This window comes from Sinocyclocheilus grahami, unplaced genomic scaffold (assembly GCF_001515645.1).
Source record: "Sinocyclocheilus grahami isolate Dianchi unplaced genomic scaffold, SAMN03320097.WGS_v1.1 scaffold536.1, whole genome shotgun sequence".
Lineage (NCBI taxonomy): Eukaryota > Metazoa > Chordata > Actinopteri > Cypriniformes > Cyprinidae > Sinocyclocheilus > Sinocyclocheilus grahami.
Window position 1 is genome coordinate 719,008 of NW_015505715.1, and position 19,819 is coordinate 738,826.

The following is a 19,819-nucleotide window of genomic DNA, read 5'->3' on the forward strand; positions in this document are numbered from 1 at the left end:
TTAATTACGCCATCTGTAGTGTAGGAAGCTTAAATGCTAAATTTGTAATGGTTGTCATTTGATGTTTCATTAGCCATTTTTACTTTCTTGTCTTGAAGCTGTAATGCCACAAAGCACCTCAGGGTGTCCTTAACATAACATAACCAATGTTGTATACTGTGTATACACTAATGTCTGCACCATAGATTGAAGTATTGGATCTTTACTTTTACATAATTTACCCCCTACCAGTCTCACATTTGCTATACACCTGCCATACATGTTAATCATTAAGGATTCTCAATCTCAGATTTTTGACAAAATACAAACACACTTTTATAATTAACTCTGAGAAGGTCGCACCTATCTCTAGACACATAAGTGAATGTGTGCACATGCAGATACGTTCATACACCTGCAGGTGAGCGTGTGATCCAGGTGTCTTTACTGTTGTGTCAGAGAGGGACGCAGTGTGCTGCTCCACTGGCCCTTTAAACTTCAAAATGGGTGAAGATTATTTTGGATTCTCTTGGATACGCAATGAGAACAAAAAAAACATCACCATATATATTAACAATCCAGCGGACATCTCAGTGATTGTTATATATTTTCTGGTGGTTCTAGCTGTGGGAATATGGGTAAGTGGTCAATAGTTTCTGTAAAATATATTTCTACCATTGACAGACTTGTGAATTGTTAACTTTTCATCAAAATATAAATGTAATGTACATTATAAATGGCTGTATAAGATAAGTCTGAAGACAGAATGTTGATGGTAGCTGATTTAGCAGAAAGTTATAATACATTGTAATATAATCCAAAAAGCTAAAATCCTTTAAGAAAAATTAATTGCTCTAATATTGTTTTTTAATAATTCTTATGTGAATGAACTATTAATCATACTTCTATCTGCTTAAAACTAAAAATATTTTTTTAGAAATGTACACATTTTTAGAAATTATTTACAAATTAGTCTTGTTGAGGGCGTTGACATTTCTGGAATTTCTTGATAACACCATATTTTTCTTGTATTTGCACATCCGAAATCCGTATCATTTTAAAACCTCTTGAGAAAATTCAAACATATTTAATCAAACAACAAAGACATTGAACACCAATCCATCAACCTTTGAGTCCACCAATGTTATTCTTAAACGAGTCTGATCCTGCAGCTATGATGTCACATACAATTTTGTCTAATATTTTAAGAGTCTAGAACTGTATATATGCTGAATTGAATGACTCTTTCTGTCCAAAGGCAATGGTACGGACCAATCGATCCACAGTGGGAGGCTTTTTCCTGGCTGGCAGAAGTATGGTGTGGTGGCCAGTAAGTAAATGGGATCAAGATGGAGGATAATCGTGCTTTAAACCTTAAAAGCATCTTGTTTTGCACTCAGAATGGGATGGACATAGACGATATGTCATGACCATATCAATACATCAAACAATACATCAATAGTGATCAATCAGTGTGCCAAATGTGGCGAATTTTTGTTATAATGTGCTACGCATTTGTATCTGTGCTGATTATGTATCTATCAATAGCATGACCAGTGATTTCACATGATCACAGATATGGCATGATAATGACCCTAACTGCCCCTCCGTTTCATAACCTTGATATCATGATATCGATATGATATCATGAATAATAACTTTTATGGGGCCATTATGCACTGATGCCAGATTACATTCATTACTCACTATTCATTACAGCTGAAAATACTGATATGCTTTGCTCATGCAGTTTTTATGGCGCTGTCAAACTTTGGTCAATGCTGAAGTTATCACCTTATATCAAATTAAGGTTTTTATTTGTTGTTCCAAAGTTTATTGTTCCGATCGTTATTGTTTGAATTACACCTCAGGCTGTGCAGAAGAAGCAGTTCTTATAGCTTATCATTATGGTGATTGTATTGCCAGATATAGTCAAACAATAGACAGAGTTACTACTCAGGTGAAAAAGTACTCTTAAATGTATTCAAAATGTGCTTTTTATGACGTTTTAGTGTATTTACAGAAAACATACTTATTTTACTATTATTTAAATAATATTTAAGTTTACTTTGTGTTAGAACATTTTTAGGTTTATAGTATGCATTTATGTAATGAATGTACTTTAGCCTGCTTTTCAAAGGTAAGGTATCTTAAAAAAACTAACGTTTTAATATATTTTATGAAGAATATTAATTCACTCACACATTGTACATTACAGCTATAAAATATGCAAGAGCATTCTTACATTGTACCAACCTATGTATTAGAAATATAATTTTTTTAACTATGCCTTAGTAATAAGTGTAGCGAATTTAGCTCATGGGAAATATGAATAATTAACCATAACTAGTTATAATTAACTATTCATATTTTAGATCCACTGTAGATATTTAGCCGACCACTCAGGGTCAACCGTCTTGTCAATTCTAAGAACGTTAATTTCCTGGTTAAAGGAAATAACTTTCTTACTGTACAATTCTATAAGTTTGTAACGTAAATCTGCATGATTATTGACTCCGGTTATGAGTAAACAATGAACACGTCAAGTGTGATACAAGTAAGGTTTTATTAACTACATAAACACTTAAACTAGTCTAACATACTACATAAACACATAAAGCCGGTCTAACATACACATACACACACACACACACACACACACATATTTGTGAAATCTAGCTAACAAAATATATATTGTGTGTTGGAGTGGTCCAGACGCTACATAAGCATGCCTAAAATCAGTGTTCTGTTTTACTTTTTGTACTCATAAAAGAATACTTAAAAGGCTATTTTGTAATACCATTTAAATAAAATACACATTTACTTAACTTTTAAATACATAGTACATTCATTCTAATAGGCTACTATTTAACTTTACTTTCCAAAAGCGTTTCAACATTGCATCATTTGAAGAGCATCATAAATGATTTTTCAAAATTATTATGATATCCTTATAGGGGTTAAGCGCTTAGCGCTGAAACCCTACTGTAATTGTTAGAAAGGCCAAGGATCAGCATTCTCCACCTAAAAGTGACCGGGCGGACCAAACCATAAATTGTAGAGGCTCGAAACTTGGAGGGATGGTAGTACTCACACCGTCTACAACGTCACCAGTGATCAAAAGTACAAAATCGCGCCTAAATTGTTAGTCACAGGCTGAAGTGTCATATAGTTGGAAGCCTTGGCTCACAATGGACAAAACGCATCAGATTCCGTCATCACCCTTTCGGGTTTTTTGGATTTGTTGAAAAACCTATTTTTGCGAACTATTCCTAGATTTTTTTAGCAGATCGGAACCAAACCAGTGCAGAAAGATTCTCTGGAGAGTGAATAACAATTATCAAAAAAGTTGAACTTTTGACTCACCGTCGCGACCGGATGCCAAAACATTCCTAAGGGGTGGAACTGCTTTAACTAAAACACCTATAACTGTTGAATGGAAAGAGATATTTTTGCCAAACTGGGAACACTTATGTAAGAGCTCAATTTGAGGTAAGTACAAAAAAAACGCTATAACTACGCACCGATTAGTCCGATTGACTTGAAAATGTGTATGCCGTGTCTTTGTATGAGGGCATCTGCATATCTCAAAAAACATGGCCGTTATCAGCCAATGAATTTTGAGCACCTTTTAGACAAGGTTAACGGAGGCCGGTCGGAACGAAACTCGGTGGGCATGTTCGACTCATGGCTCTAGGGTCTGTAAAAATGTTGAAAGAAATAGGCCACTAGCACTAACAAGTTTTATGCCTCTGTAATCACGTGGTCTTTCACACATTCACACAAAATTCATATCATTTCGTTAAATATTCTTGATTTGAACTAGTCTTAGGTTTTTCGCTCAACCTCAATAAAACCACTGCAGTACAATTCTCTGGACTATCAACAATTATTTTTTTAAAAATCAAATTTTTCTATTTGGGTATATATAACAGGATCATTTAGAAAAGGGGCGTGTCCAAATTTACCCAAAAGCCTATAAATCCTAAACGAAAATCAAAACTAAACAATTGAGCATGTATGACGGATTCTAAATAAGCTTGCAAAGTTTTATGGAGATTGTTTTATAGTCCTAGGTTTTTAACTCAAAATCAATAAAATGTATATTGAGCAGTATAATTCTCTGGACTCACTTGGTAATTATCAAAAAAATAAATAAAAAATTTAACCTTTGCATTTAGACAGTTATAACAAGGCCATTTAATAATACAGTCTTGATAGTGTACCCAAAAGCCTATGAATCCTTTAAGAAAACTCAAAACTTCACAAAACTGCGTAAAGTCATGCATCATATTATTCTAAACAAGCATGCAACATTTTATGGAGACTGGAGGTTAAAAACACTTTCTATAGAGACAAAGCGCATTTAGGCCACGCCCACACAGGGGGGGAAACAATCAAACCCTCTCCATTGACTTTGTATTGCGGAAAGCTGCCTCCTTGTCATTTCTGACTTATTACAAAAAGCTGAACCATGCCTAAAAGGTGTACAGTAAACAAACAAACAAAAAAACAGAACTAAGTTTTTATAAGCTACCGAACCGTGAAAGCCAGCCTTAAAGGAGACAAAAGTGGATTCAGGCAATAAGACATGAAGCATCAGCAGGAAGAATGGGTAAATTGTGGGATCCTGACACTCAGTATGCCTACGTGTGCAGTAAACATTTTGTCACTGGTCAGTCAAATATCCAAATTTCAGTTTTATATATTATATTTCTGTAAGCTACATTTTTAAATTAAAAATTATGAATGTTTCCTGTCGCCGATTATGTTTCCCTTCAGTGGGCGTAGTTCTCAGAGTAATATGACACGTCACGCACTACTTTTGTGTCTTTAATCGCTCGTTTTTTTGGTTCGACATCTTATAAAAACATAGTTCTACCAGAAAGACTCAGGAGGTGAACATAGAACTCCGAAGTATTTATTTACAAAACCAATACAAAGAACAGAATTATTTTGGCGTAGGCCCCATCCATAGCTTGAATCAGACATTGTAGATTCCAACTATTCCTGCCGAAGATGAAGGCAGGGCGGAGCCTACCCCCAAAAGAAAGAAGAAAATGAAATACCCACCAGACAAAGTATTTCTTTAGATCCTAGAACATATGGACAAAAGATTAGATTTAATTGGTCATAATGTACGAGTGTTAAAGAATGTATCAGATTATAGCTTAAAGTATTAGCTTATACAGTAGAGGAGATGGGCCACAGAGGCCTCAGAGAGAGAGGCCACGATTGGCCAAATATTGATAGAGGCCACGATAGGCCAGATAGTGGTAGAGGCCACGATAGGCCAGATAGTGGTAGAGGCCACGATAGGCCGCAGGGGAAAAGGCCCCGATAGGCCTCAGTGGGGAAAAGGCCCCGATAGGCCGCAAAGAAAGGCCGCGGAGAAAAAGCCTAGATAGGCCACAGATGGAGATGCCCAGAAGGGCCATAGTGAGAAAGGCAAGAGGCTGTGGAATGAAATGCCTCAGTGGGCACAGAGAGGAAGGACATGTAAATAGGCCACAGTGGGAAATGCCACAAGACAGAGGGGAAGGCCACGAAAGACAGGCCACAGAAAGAAAGGCTGAGTTAAGGCGCAGTAAACCATAGAGGTTGTTGGGATTAATATGAATAGGTATTATACCACCACCAGTAATTGCATATAGATTACCTTAAGGACAGCTTGATGTTATCGGCTGAAACTTTTGTGATGGTTTGTGGTTCAGATCTAATGTATGATTCAAATGCGGAGGATGACAATCTTCCCAGTAGCTTGAGGCTGATGTTTGAACTCCACGTTCAACAGCAGTAGTGGCCGGTGTATTGAGGCGGTGACAGACTGCAGCTTTTAAAAGGTGACTAAATGGAACTGAACCGGCCGCAGAGAGAAAGGCCCCGATAGGCCATGAGAGAAAGGCTACAAAAGGCCGTAGAGAGGATATCCACTAAAAGCCGTGACAGAAGGCCGCAAGAGGCAGTGAAAGAGCAGATGTTATGAATATGTATGACACCACCACCAGTATTTGCTTAATTTGCCTTAAACATACAGCATTAGGTTTTAACAAAAAGCATAAATATTTACAAACGAATGACTGTATGAGCTCTCTCATGGTGGGCCACATTATGCCATTTAACGCAAAGACAGCGTAGTTCATGTAATGAGAAAAGTCATTACAGGCTGATTTTGCGAAGGACAAAGATAGGCAGAGTTACGTAAACAATAATAGTCACACTTACCTGATGGTTGCAGTAGGCCAAATTGAGCGAAGGCCGCGATAGGGTGAGTAATGTGAAACCTCGATAGGCCATGTGAAGTGAAGGCCCGAAGGCTGCAATTACATTGATAGCCTGTATATGTTCTATAAACTATGTGATGTGAAGCTCCGTGTGTAAATGACCCCGATAGGCCATTGTATGTGAAAGCCATGTTTCTATAAGCTATGTGATGCGATAGCCCGTGTGTAAAAGCCATGGTAGACTGGACACGAGGAGCATGTGAGAAGTAACCACCACCAGTAGTTTGCTAAGAGTATCATACTGTACCTGGAGTATTTACATGAAATAGTTTAGAGTCTGATCTTGACGGAACTAGGATGCGGAGGATGATCATATATATAGCAGCTTGATGGCGGATTACAGGAATACTAAACCACCACATTGTGTTAGAGAGGCCATTGGTTTAGGTTAAATGATAGAGGTGGTATTGGGGTTCTAACACCGACTTAAGAAAGAGCATATACACAGATACATGAACATTTGTTAGTCTAGACTCCTGCGCACGCTTGATAGAACTCCATCTAACTGCCGGAACCCGCAGAGGAAACCTATCCCCCCAAAATAGGAAATGAGCCAGAGCCGCATGATCATAAGTAGAGAGATACTCAATGTTAAGCGCAGTCCCCGATAGGCCGTGATATGTGAAGGCCACGATAGGCCGAACTTCATAAATGGTAATGGACAAACTAACCTGATGACCACCATAGCAGAGTTATGCAAAGTGCCGCAATAGTCAGTGTAATGTGAAGGCCACAACAGCAGAGTAAGTCCGAAGCCAATAGGTATGAGGAAACCGAATGAACCACCACCAGTAGATGCAAAATTAAACAAGCCTTGATTATAGCTTAAAGATGCCTGCGGAGCATTGAGACAAATCTTACCTAGAACTCAAATGGGAGAATGACCGTGTATACATCAGCTTGATAGATACTGGGTTCATGATAGCGCCGATCCAAAAGAGTGACCTGTGTAAAGATGAAGAGAGAGCCACGATTCTCTGTATCTGCAGCCATGGAATCTAAATGATTGCATTGTAATGGAATGCAAAGGTTAGTAAAATGATCAAATGTTGTTAAGTTTTAAGCAGAAAGCATAAAAACGCTTAAGCATAAATATCGGAACTGTAAAACAGAACTATTCTCTGGATTAACTCCCGCGAAAGCTTGATACTCTGCAAACAAGACTCTATTTAACCATAGGAACCCGACGAGTGCACCTTCAAAGAAACCAGATCGCATAAAATGCAAGTTAAAGAAATATTAGGAATGTATGGAACTAGGACGAGATAGAAAATTAAATCTTAAATAAATAAGAACGCTTTTTGGGGAAGTCGTGGCCTAATGCTAGAGAGTCGGACTCGCAACCCAGAGGCCGCAGGCTCGAGTCCCGCACCGGCAGGGATTGTAGGTGGGGGGAGCGAACGCACAGCGCTCCCTCCCACCCCCAGCACCACAACCGAGGTGCCCCTGAGCAAGGCACCGAACCCACAACTGCCCCCCCGGCGCCGCAGCAAAATGGCTGCCCGCTGCTCCGGGCGCATGCCCACCACTGTGCATGTGCACCTCGGATGGGACAAATGCAGAGCACCAACTCCGAGCATGGGTCACCACACTTGGCCACACGTCACGTCACTTTCACATTTAACAGCGATGCCTTACTAGCCTTCAAAGAAACCAGATCGCATAAAATGCAAGTTAAAGAAATATTAGGAATGTATGGAACTAGGACGAGATAGAAAATTAAATCTTAAATAAATAAGAACGCTTTTTGGGGAAGTCGTGGCCTAATGCTAGAGAGTCGGACTCCCTCCCACCCCCAACACCACAACCGAGGTGCCCCTGAGCAAGGCACCGAACCCACAACTGCCCCCCCGGCGCCGCAGCAAAATGGCTGCCCGCTGCTCCGGGCGCATGCCCACCACTGTGCATGTGCACCTCGGATGGGACAAATGCAGAGCACCAACTCCGAGCATGGGTCACCACACTTGGCCACACGTCACGTCACTTTCACATTTAACAGCGATGCCTTACTAGCCGATTAAACTTCAATAGCTATTGAACTCTGTAAAAGCATAAGGAAAGCTCTTAAACAAAAGATTTTGAATGAATGGATGAGCATACACTGACCAGGACGTTAAAGTCACGGGGCACTACTAATTTTTTACAGAACTGTAGTAATTATACCTCTAAGTCCAAACATTGACAAGTTGAGGAGGAAATCCAGAGAGGAAGTCATGTCTATAAACAGGAAGTATGTAAAACACAGACTATAGAAAGGCCTTGACCAGTACGAGTTCCGAGATAGAATCCTTAAATGCTCACCACATAGAAAAAGAGCGCCAGCTAGTTATTTATTGGAGCAGACTAATGCCACATAGCTAATCTAGAGCTAATTACCTTAAATATAATATGTCCTGAGAATAGTAAAATAATAACAGATTAGACGAAACTGATGAAATTCTAATTTAGTCAATATATTTTGCATTTGGAAACTTTTGTGTTTGAGCATAGCAAGAAAACATGTCCGTTTACATTCTTGCTCTTATTCAGAGGATGCTTATGCAGAAATAGACAGCAAGGACCTCTTTGCAGAGATGGTCTACGCAACAGGAGAGACTTAAGTTGTAATACTTACCCTATTCCGGTACGAGGCATTCAGGAATTGTTGTAGATAGACACGAATTAAACAATGACTGAAGAAACAAAGACAAAGCATATGATTAAGACAACAAATACCTTACAGTGTGCTAGACACAGCGTATTTTACAGAAGGTATAATGCGAGCAATGTAAAGATTGTAAGCCTATACTAATGAGCCTCAAGATGCCTCATTATGAAGAGTTGTTCCAAACATTGAATGTATTGAATTAGTTAGAGCGACATCTCGGTAAATATTATAACTTTGGTTGGAAACGGGTTTGTAATACTCCTCATATAAGTAAATGTATTGAAAATATTTTATGGTCTTGTTTCTTTTAAATGCAGGTTAAGATCATAGACTGTCTAAAAACATGGACGTAGTGTCCGTGACGTCACCCGTAGATGCCCGAAGAGCGTTTTTGAAGCCTAAATTGGGCTGAGGCGTCCGTCGCCATCTTGGCAGTGCGTCACCGCGCGTCACTCCCAGATAATCGAAAATGGGCAAAGAGGCGGGAGCAGGTTGCTGAAGCCACGCCCACCTAGCTCGACGGTGGTGACAGCAGCGGCAATCCACCTGTCACTCAAGTGGCCACGCCCTTAATTATGCAGAACTTTAAGGCTTAATATAATTTAAACGGATGAGTTATAAAAAAAAAATCACCCCCCTCACAGTTTTCATCAAGGGCAAAATTAGCTATATAGAGCAAAATCATTTTTTGAACCAGGCTGTAAACGTTTTTTTTTTTTTTTTCCTGCTGTAAAGTTGGGCATTTTAACATGGGGTGTCTATGGGATTGACTCCCTTTTGCAGCCAGCCTCTAGCGGCCAGTTGATGAATTACAGTTTAAGTCACTTCCGTGTTGGCTTCACGAGAGAGAGCGGGAGGTTGCCGCTTGGTTAAAATATCACGCTTGCAAAGATGAATCGTGCAGCACTATGTGACTATGAATCGTGAACTCTGGACTCTGTACTGTAATCTATATTACAGAAGATGGTAAACAGGGTTATTTATTAAAATGTTTTTTCTTTCAAAATTGCACTAAGGTATAATGCAACCTAGGCTCAAATTAGGTTAATTATGCAGGCTAGTCTGCTAGATACACAAACAATCACGCGACAAGCGTATGGGATGATACCGGACTCCAAATGACCAATAGATGCACTGCGCAAATTCCACTCGTGCGTCCCATCAACCACAAACAAATGCCCCCCAAACCGAGTCTGCGAAACTCGGGACCAAATGACCGCGCAGCGACCTGCACGAGCACAGACATGCCTGTGAAAATAACAGCATAAAACAAAATAATACTTATAATGGTGAAGGCTAATGAAGTGATGAAGACGAAATGCCGAAGGAGACCAGCAGCCTTGTTTCCGACAGCTGGCCCAGGTTCGTGCAGGTTCACGTGAGCTTACAGCGAAATATTTTGTTGATTGAGACGCGAGCAGCGCCGACGCGACAGCTCGGAAAGCACTCGAAAATGACAGCGGACATGAACTAAAAGCTCCGCCAATGTTTCACATCCTCCGCCGAGAAAACACCTGTATGTATGCAACACTACCAAATGACCACAAACATTCACCGCAACGCCAGAGCAATGCCAACGATCTAGTGTGCATTTGAGAGGAATGTCAAACTCGCAATCGTTCACAGAAGACAAACTTGACTATATGCGAGCGACCCAAGGAAGGTCGGGCAAGAAGTCCAGCGACACTTTGTGCTAGAAACGACAGCGGCAGTATCTGCAAACACAATGAAGGGTGAGTAGAGGGCCTTTATATTCCTCAAGTAAATTCCATGAAAATGCAATTATAATCACTAGATGGCAGAAAAGGATGACTCATTGGCTCATTCTACTCCCTAATATAGTTATTTTCTCAGGTTTTACTTTTGGATTTATATTTAGACATTATAAAATCACTGTTATAACATTTAAACTCACATTTAGTAAAAGTTTACCAATGCATTTATAAAGACATATCAGTTTTTACAATTATGCCACATTATGATTAAACCTGAAAAATGGTGTCATAAACAGCAGACTTACAATCAGATATTTGTGTGTGAGCATGCTTAGTGTGTATTAATACTGTATCTATTAAGTAATATAGTTTAACCCTTTCATTGGTGTGATTGAATTCTCCATCATGATGTTCTGGTGTCAGCCATACAGTTCACTTTGGCCTAGACCCTAACAACATAGAAGCCATAAAGGCCTTAAAGCACTTGAACCCTGGTAAATCGCTGCTTGCGGCTATATTTGTTATTTATACAAGCTCAATCTACCGCGTGATATGTTGAAACAAACCTCATTGGCTTTCGTCGAAACTCAGGCTAAAAATGTAATTTATTTGCATTGCTTGCGTAAAACGTGTTACAAAATCTGATTGGTTCTTGCGCATCAATCACGTCTGACCTTTCGTTTACCAGTTCTGATGTGCGTTGATCGATGTAAATAAAGGTCTAAATTAAATCTCTGTTAAGTAGGCTACTATAGAGCTTTCACTACAATTTAAGATTAGGTTTTATTCTGTTCATTTAAAAAACCCAGCATGATTGGGCATACATAACATCGATACTAGTCAGTAAAAAATTTAATTTGTTGAAATTGAAGCCATAGAAAGAATACCTTTTTATTTATTCATTTTTTTTACCTTTATTCATTAAAAAGCATTATATCATACACAGCAGTTACAAGTCATTACATTTCAAGTCTATTTACTGAAACTTGGAAGCAAAAGAACAAACATTTTATTTTCATTAAACATACAAAATACAATAATTTAAATAACCCACGTCCTTTATTCACTAAAAGTGCATTATTTCAACATAAGGCAGGTCACATAATAGTCATCAAGTCTAATTTCAGGTAAAACCTGAAAACCAAAAAAGAAAACATCTATATTTTTAGACAATGCACATTATTACATATCTTTTATTAAATAGTAATGTGACACACATTTGCTAGTAATAATGACGTAAATGAGTCCTACATGTCGCAAAATTTCCCTCAACCATTAGACATTAGTTGATGACTGTGTCTGAAAGCTCCAAAATGCTGCCTTCGGAGGACGCATTCCAAGGTAGGAAGGCATCAAGGCACGTCTGAATCCAAAGTTAGCTTCAATTCCTGTCTCATGAGATAGGCTTCCTCGATTTTTGAAAGCAGCATAGATGTATCCTTCGCTGCCTTTTATATATCACAATCCTGTGCGTTCCATTCCGGTTGAGCTAAAAAATAAAGATGGCATCTGAAAGTTACGTTTGGTGGTCAGTTTTTGTGTAAGTGTATATTTCTGACTGACTTTTTGCACTTTTGATGTTAGTTCTAGTGAGAAACCAGTATTATAGTAATTAGATATTCGTTTAGTTATCACCAACCCTTACAAAAATGTATCATTAATCATGGTAATCATAAAACCATGGTAACCACAAATTAACCATGGTTTTGCTACACTAACCATAGTTTAACCATGGTATTTGTTGTAAAACTGTAGTGATATAAATGGTAATCAATACGCCAAAAAAACATGGTTGCTACACTTTTACTGTAGTAAAACCATGGTTAATTTTCGCAAGGGAAACTCGTTCTATTTTGTTGTAGATCATTAAACTATTACGCTGCCTCCGAAGCCTGTCCAAAATCAGTTTCATGAGGTGCCTTTGAGCAAAAACACTGTGTGCAAAGTCATTGCCTGATAGGGCAGCAAAGCAGCAAGTCAGCTGCCTAGGCCTTCAGACGCAGCAAACAAACTAACGCAGGACTGCAAACACAAGGAGAATAAATATGGAGCAAACAAGGCAGGTAACAAGGAAGGAGAGGTGGGGCAAATGAACCAATAATCAGGCAATGAGAAGGGCGGGGTTAATAGACAGGAGAGCACATGGCACATAGAAACAAACAAAACAAAGCCATGTGCTCACACAAAACAAGACATGAACTTGCAGCTAACGAGAAAACTTATTAGCAGCGTGTTCACACAAAACATGACAACATGAAAGCACACGTCCGAGGAAAACCCGAGCCGTGTGCTACACAACACAACACAAGACAGAACATAACATGAAAGCACGTGGCCAATGTAAACATAAACTGTGTGATAAACAGAACAAAATGACACGAGCACCTGGCCAGTGAAAACAAGCACTCACAAAACACACGAGACAAGAGCGCATGGTGAATGAATGAACACACAATACGTGCACACACACGAGAAACCAGACATGGAGCATGAGTGTTTGAACACCGACACTAGACCGAAACCGAACCAGACATGAGTGCTGGAATCCAAACACCACACTCCAAACATAAAACAAGGCCCGCAGACAAGAGAGCACACGGCTCAAGAACACTGAAGACCGTACACTCACACAAGGACAATACAATACAGGAGTTAACCTTCCTATGAATATCAAATGTGTGTATATTAGTGAATATAACATGAAGCATATATTAATATGATTGCTTTCATAAAAAGTTGTTTCCCCCCCCCCAGATTGGAGCCTCTCTATTTGCAAGTAACATCGGAAGTGTGCATTTTGTGGGAATAGCAGGAACTGGAGCGGCTGCTGGTATTGCTATCGGGGGGTTTGAGTGGAATGTATGTCAAAAAAGTATAAAAAAGACATTTATGATGTTTAATAATTTTGGCATGTGGCAACATTTTATGCCTGTAGATCATTAAAAAAGAAAAATAATATTCTGTAAGTATTGTGATTTTAAAGTAAAGTATTATTTAAAAAACGAATTAATCAGTGCAATCAGTGTTAGTTTAGTATTATTTATGTATTATAGTATTTATTAATATTTTGTATTTTATTTTTCATAGTTTCTTGTTTTTTTTAATATTTCAGTTTAGCTTTATTTATTTTTAGTTTTAGTCATTATGCACTTCAACAACTTATTTTATTTCAGTTAGGTGCCAAAGGCAACATTTCAAATTTTCTGTTTCTTAAGTTCACATTTTTCATCTTAAATTGTATTTGATTCCAGTTTCAACAAGTTTTTTTTTGTAGCTTTAAATTTAGTCAACAATAACAGTAACAACACTGATGAGAACATGTGTAGAAAATATCAAACCGATGGTCTCTTTTTAATATTTTCCTCAGGCTCTTGTTCTTGTGATTGTTCTGGGATGGCTTTTCGTGCCCATCTACATAAAGGCTGGGGTATGCTTACATTTCTTCCTCTCCAACCGGCATTGCAGAACAAACCTTTCAAATATTGCTGACTTACACAACATGAATGTGTCGACCACTTTATCTCTGCGGTATCATTTTTATGACCCTTTATTCTCTTTATCTGCAGGTCGTGACCATGCCAGAGTTTCTGAAGAAACGCTTTGGTGGGCAGCGGATCCGGATCTACCTGTCCGTGCTCTCCCTGTTTCTTTACGTTTTCACCAAAATCTCTGTGAGTCCAGAATCTCCAAATAGAAATATCATTGTACTTTGAGAGGTAGTTGACATGCAATACTGTTGGGATACTTTGACACAATCAGCGGTGTAACATGTGTAACGGGGTGAAGAATCACACGACAAGGATATCTTAAGAAATGCCCCGGAGTGTGGATTTATTAGTGAGGTGGGTGGTAGGGAGAATGCTCCAGGTAGGTGCTCCGGTGCCGTGAGTGCTCTCTTTCATCTTCCCAGTGCAGAGTGTCCGTGCAGTGCTCCTGTGGGGCTGGTCGGTCACGCTGCTGTCTGTGGGAGAAATGAGAGGGCGAGTTAGTGCTTAGTCTCATGGAGAAGTCTCCCAGATGGCAGGGCTTGCGTGGCTTATGTGGCCGCTGCCTGATGAGCTGCAGCTGTGACCGATCAACCTGTTATGAGGACGGCCAGGTGCTCCTCGCTCGTTTCCAGGGCGACGCTGATGCAGCTTCGGGACGCTCATCACACATGCTACACTCAATTGAAAAGAATTTTAACCAGCACTTTGATAATTAAATGCAGCTTTAAAATAAAAATTATATATATATATATAAGCTACATTCATAATAATTATAAATTAATTATTATATATATATATATAATAATATATATATAATATATATTGGTGCAGGGAAGTATACAGTTTTTACCACACTTCAGGAAGCGAAGGTGGCCACCATTTATCGTTGCAAGTATGTATTTCCATTATGTTCAATAAAGCAATTTTAGACAGAAATCGACATGAAGACTGGACATTGGATGTGTGCGTAAAGCGTGCGTTGATATTCCAAGCCTCCGGCACTTAGCTGCTGATACAGGGATGCATAATTCAAATAAAGGGAAGCATAATAATGACTAAATGATTATAGAGAAAAAGATAATTTTTAAGATAACGTGTCATGGTTATCTATCTATGGTCATCTATAGATAGATTAAAATAATAATAATAATTTCATTCCAGTCACTACTGAAAAGAGGAATTAAATCCTCCTCTTCTTGCTTTTTTATTTTTTCAAAATGTGTATTCATTTTATAGTAGAAAATACAGAATAATTGAATTTCATATCCACCAAGGTCCAATCAAACGAAGACTTAGACATGTTTAACACTGCTTAATAAGTTATTCATTCAGAGTTTTTGTGTGTGTGTGTGCGCGTGTAACAATTAACAAAAATTCACACCCATCCCAAACTCCTAGTCAAGCATATTACCAACTAATTGCCATGAAGCATGTGATGCATACAAGTGCACAAAATATCTGAATTTATTTGTACAGATTAAAATCTCAGAACAAATGTGTGATTTAAACAGTTCAGATATGGTATATGGATTGGTATGACACATGTCAACTGTACAGAACATGCAATAACTTTAACATACATTTATTATATAAACACACTGTGTGAAAAGATTTTGCAAAAGCATAGCTCACACATCTGACAGTACTAATGAAATCTAAAATTTCATGTTAGTGGTAAATCCGAGTGAGACCTGATTTGTACAGATAAAGTGCCCCTGGTTTATATGAAAACAGTGGAAATTGAATTGCATTGAATCTCTTATACATGGCAATATCTACAATTGATAGTCCTAAAATAAGTAGATTGCACAAAGACAGATGCTATCTGACTATACAGAGAAAAGTGGAATGATCAAAATTGGTGGTTAAGATGAACACAATCACGGGAAAGGGTAAAACAGATTTGATTGTGCAAATAATAATAATAATAATATATTAATGTGTCCCCCCTTCCCCCTCACTTTCCTGTTCTTCTCAGTCTCAGGTGAAGGACTGGATGATTCAGACAGTGGAAATGAGAGCCGCAGTGGGAGTGAAGAGATCCATGTGTGTGAAAAGTGTTGTGCGGAGTTCTTTAAGTGGTCTGATTTCTGTGAACATCTGAAGACCTGTACCAAGAATCCACTTGTGTTAATTATCAGTGACAATCAAGTGATTTCAGACCAAGCACAGGACTACCCACCTGAGCCATCACCCATGCCCAGCTGCAGCAGTGAGCCAGCAGACAGTGAAGATGTAGTAGAGGAAAGCCACATGCCCACTGAAGATGTTGAAGGAGCAGAGATGATGTTGGACCCGGGTGCTGTTCTGGAGATAGAATATGAGGCCATGGAAGTGGAACTGTCTCCTGAGAAACCCATCAATTCCGAAGATCAAGTTACACTGTCAGAGCCAGACATAAGCCTATCTCAACTTGAAGATATTAAGCAGTCTTCTGGGGCAGGATATACTATACCCAGCACTAATGTCACATTGGAAACACTGCATGGAACCCGTGTGGCTGTGGCTCAGTTCTCTCAGGGTGCCCGGGGAGCACTGCTGACTTACACAACATGAATGTGTCGACCACTTTATCTCTGCGGTATCATTTTTATGACCCTTTATTCTCTTTATCTGCAGGTCGTGACCATGCCAGAGTTTCTGAAGAAACGCTTTGGTGGGCAGCGGATCCGGATCTACCTGTCCGTGCTCTCCCTGTTTCTTTACGTTTTCACCAAAATCTCTGTGAGTCCAGAATCTCCAAATAGAAATATCATTGTACTTTGAGAGGTAGTTGACATGCAATACTGTTGGGATACTTTGACACAATCAGCGGTGTAACATGTGTAACGGGGTGAAGAATCACACGACAAGGATATCTTAAGAAATGCCCCGGAGTGTGGATTTATTAGTGAGGTGGGTGGTAGGGAGAATGCTCCAGGTAGGTGCTCCGGTGCCGTGAGTGCTCTCTTTCATCTTCCCAGTGCAGAGTGTCCGTGCAGTGCTCCTGTGGGGCTGGTCGGTCCCATACTGCTGTCTGTGGGAGAAATGAGAGGGCGAGTTAGTGCTTAGTCTCATGGAGAAGTCTCCCAGATGGCAGGGCTTGCGTGGCTTATGTGGCCGCTGCCTGATGAGCTGCAGCTGTGACCGATCAACCTGTTATGAGGACGGCCAGGTGCTCCTCGCTCGTTTCCAGGGCGACGCTGATGCAGCTTCGGGACGCTCATCACACATGCTACACTCAATTGAAAAGAATTTTAACCAGCACTTTGATAATTAATTTATAATAAAAATTATATATATATATATAAGCTACATATCACACATGCTACACTCAATTGAAAAGAATTTTAACCAGCACTTTGATAATTAAATGCAGCTTTAAAATAAAAATTATATATATATATATAAGCTACATTCATAATAATTATAAATTAATTATTATATATATATATATAATAATATATATATAATATATATTGGTGCAGGGAAGTATACAGTTTTTACCACACTTCAGGAAGCGAAGGTGGCCACCATTTATCGTTGCAAGTATGTATTTCCATTATGTTACAAGTCTCTTAAAATATCAGAAAATTCGATTTTTTTAAGACAAAACATTCATTATAATCATTATGAAAGCAGCTTTTTAATCAATTATGAGAGACTATGTGGAATATTTGTACTAGTTTTTTTAATTATGACACGTCAAGAACACACATTTTAAATAAACTACTTAAGGCTTAAAAGATAAATGCATTCCTTTATGCTTTTATATCATTAACAATATATATATTTTTCCCCTTAAATTAGCATCTTTGTCCATATCTGTCTACTAGCTGTGATTAATTCCAAAGTCAGCTTGAACTTGCCAGTCACAATATGCTGCTGTCTGTACAGCCCTCTTTAAATCAGATCTTCACTAAACACTGGTTGTAGTCTGACAGTCTTTTGAAAAGACTGTGATGTCCATGTGGCCATATGCAGTCAGACTAAAGTGGGTTTAGATTTAAAAAATAAGGACCTTGTTTTGAAATGGACAGTTCACCTTCATTTTTTGTTCTTCCTTTTTTCACCTCTTAGGCGGACATGTATGCTGGAGCCATTTTCATCAACCAGGCTCTGGGACTAAACATTTACCTGGCTGTTGTTATTTTGCTGCTTATTACGGCTCTTTACACAGTAACAGGTCTGTTGACTGAAATACTGCATACTTTATAGTTACATTTTCTACATCAGTATTTCACTCTCCCTTTATACATATATACAGACAGACATATAGATAGATAGATAACCAACAATAAACGGTAAGAAATCAGAAATCATCTTATCAGCAGTAAATGGCTCAGCTGTGGCTGAGAGTGTTTGTATGCTTCTGTGACTGATAAACTGCAGTTGCTAAGGTTTTTAGAGGCCCAAAGATTATTAATGCAATGCTGCTTCACAATTTCTGAATTAAAATTTATAGAGTATATAGTCAAAAAATGTCATGGTGATACAACTGTCCTGATACTGTAGTAGAGAAAAATAAATAAATTATTAGAAAGAAAAGTAATTTAATAATATATTTCATTTTTATTCATGAGAAAACTCTGTATATATATAAAAATAAATTACTGCTTAATATATGAAAAACATTTGTCAGCCAATCCAAAGCATGTGAAAGCAGCGTGTAAAAATGTGCAGTAAAAAAACACAACAGGAAATGATATCATAGAGGACCCCTGCAGACTCTCATTACAGTGGGTGAAGGTCAAAGTCTCTTAAAATATCAGATAATTTGACATTTTATGACAAGGCAAGTTTAGTTCACCCTTGTGATACAGAAGTGTATATACATTTAAAAAAATCTTTATGTAAATAATATACTGTAGTAATATAATATAGTGCAAAAAAGCTTAAATGTGAACTGTTTTTTATACATTTAATTGGATGTCAATTGCAATGTCATGTATTTAAATTTATTTGTAATTAGTAATGATGAAGCTGCAACTTAATACACTTGAAATATATAATATAATATATTAACTTTATAAATATATTAACTTTAAATGTAATATCAAATATCACACTACAGTTAAAATCATAATCAAGTACTTTAGAGATATAGAGTGCGGGATAGAGTGTCCTCTAGAGGAGCTTATGGGAACTCCAGCTGGCAAGAAGGGTACCAAGGTGGCGCAGGGTGCCCGGACAGGGCTGGCAGAGCAGGGAGCCAGGGCGGAGCTGAAGATCACCAGAAGATCACCAGGGCAGAGCATATATAGTCAAAAAATGTCATGGTGATACAACTGTCCTGATACTGTAGTAGAGAAAAATAAATAAATTATTAGAAAGAAAAGTAATTTAATAATATATTTCATTTTTATTCATGAGAAAACTCTGTATATATATAAAAATAAATTACTGCTTAATATATGAAAAACATTTGTCAGCCAATCCAAAGCATGTGAAAGCAGCGTGTAAAAATGTGCAGTAAAAAACACAACAGGAAATGATATCATAGAGGACCCCTGCAGACTCTCATTACAGTGGGTGAAGGTCAAAGTCTCTTAAAATATCAGATAATTTGACATTTTATGACAAGGCAAGTTTAGTTCACCCTTGTGATACAGAAGTGTATATACATTTAAAAAAATCTTTATGTAAATAATATACTGTAGTAATATAATATAGTGCAAAAAAGCTTAAATGTGAACTGTTTTTTATACATTTAATTGGATGTCAATT

At 38.2% G+C, this 19,819-nt stretch overlaps 1 protein-coding gene across 1 annotated transcript in view; it reads left to right on the forward strand.

Annotated features, from left to right (window-relative positions):
• The first annotated feature begins 482 nt into the window (after positions 1-482).
• LOC107555511 (sodium/glucose cotransporter 1-like) overlaps positions 483-19,819 on the forward strand; it is a 77,551-nt gene continuing 58,214 nt past the window's right edge. The window contains exons 1-6 of the mRNA XM_016238333.1: positions 483-617; positions 1,238-1,309; positions 13,380-13,484; positions 13,993-14,052; positions 14,192-14,296; positions 18,173-18,309. Coding sequence (XP_016093819.1) covers positions 483-617; positions 1,238-1,309; positions 13,380-13,484; positions 13,993-14,052; positions 14,192-14,296; positions 18,173-18,309 — 614 coding nt within the window. The remainder of the gene's footprint in view (positions 618-1,237; positions 1,310-13,379; positions 13,485-13,992; positions 14,053-14,191; positions 14,297-18,172; positions 18,310-19,819) is intronic.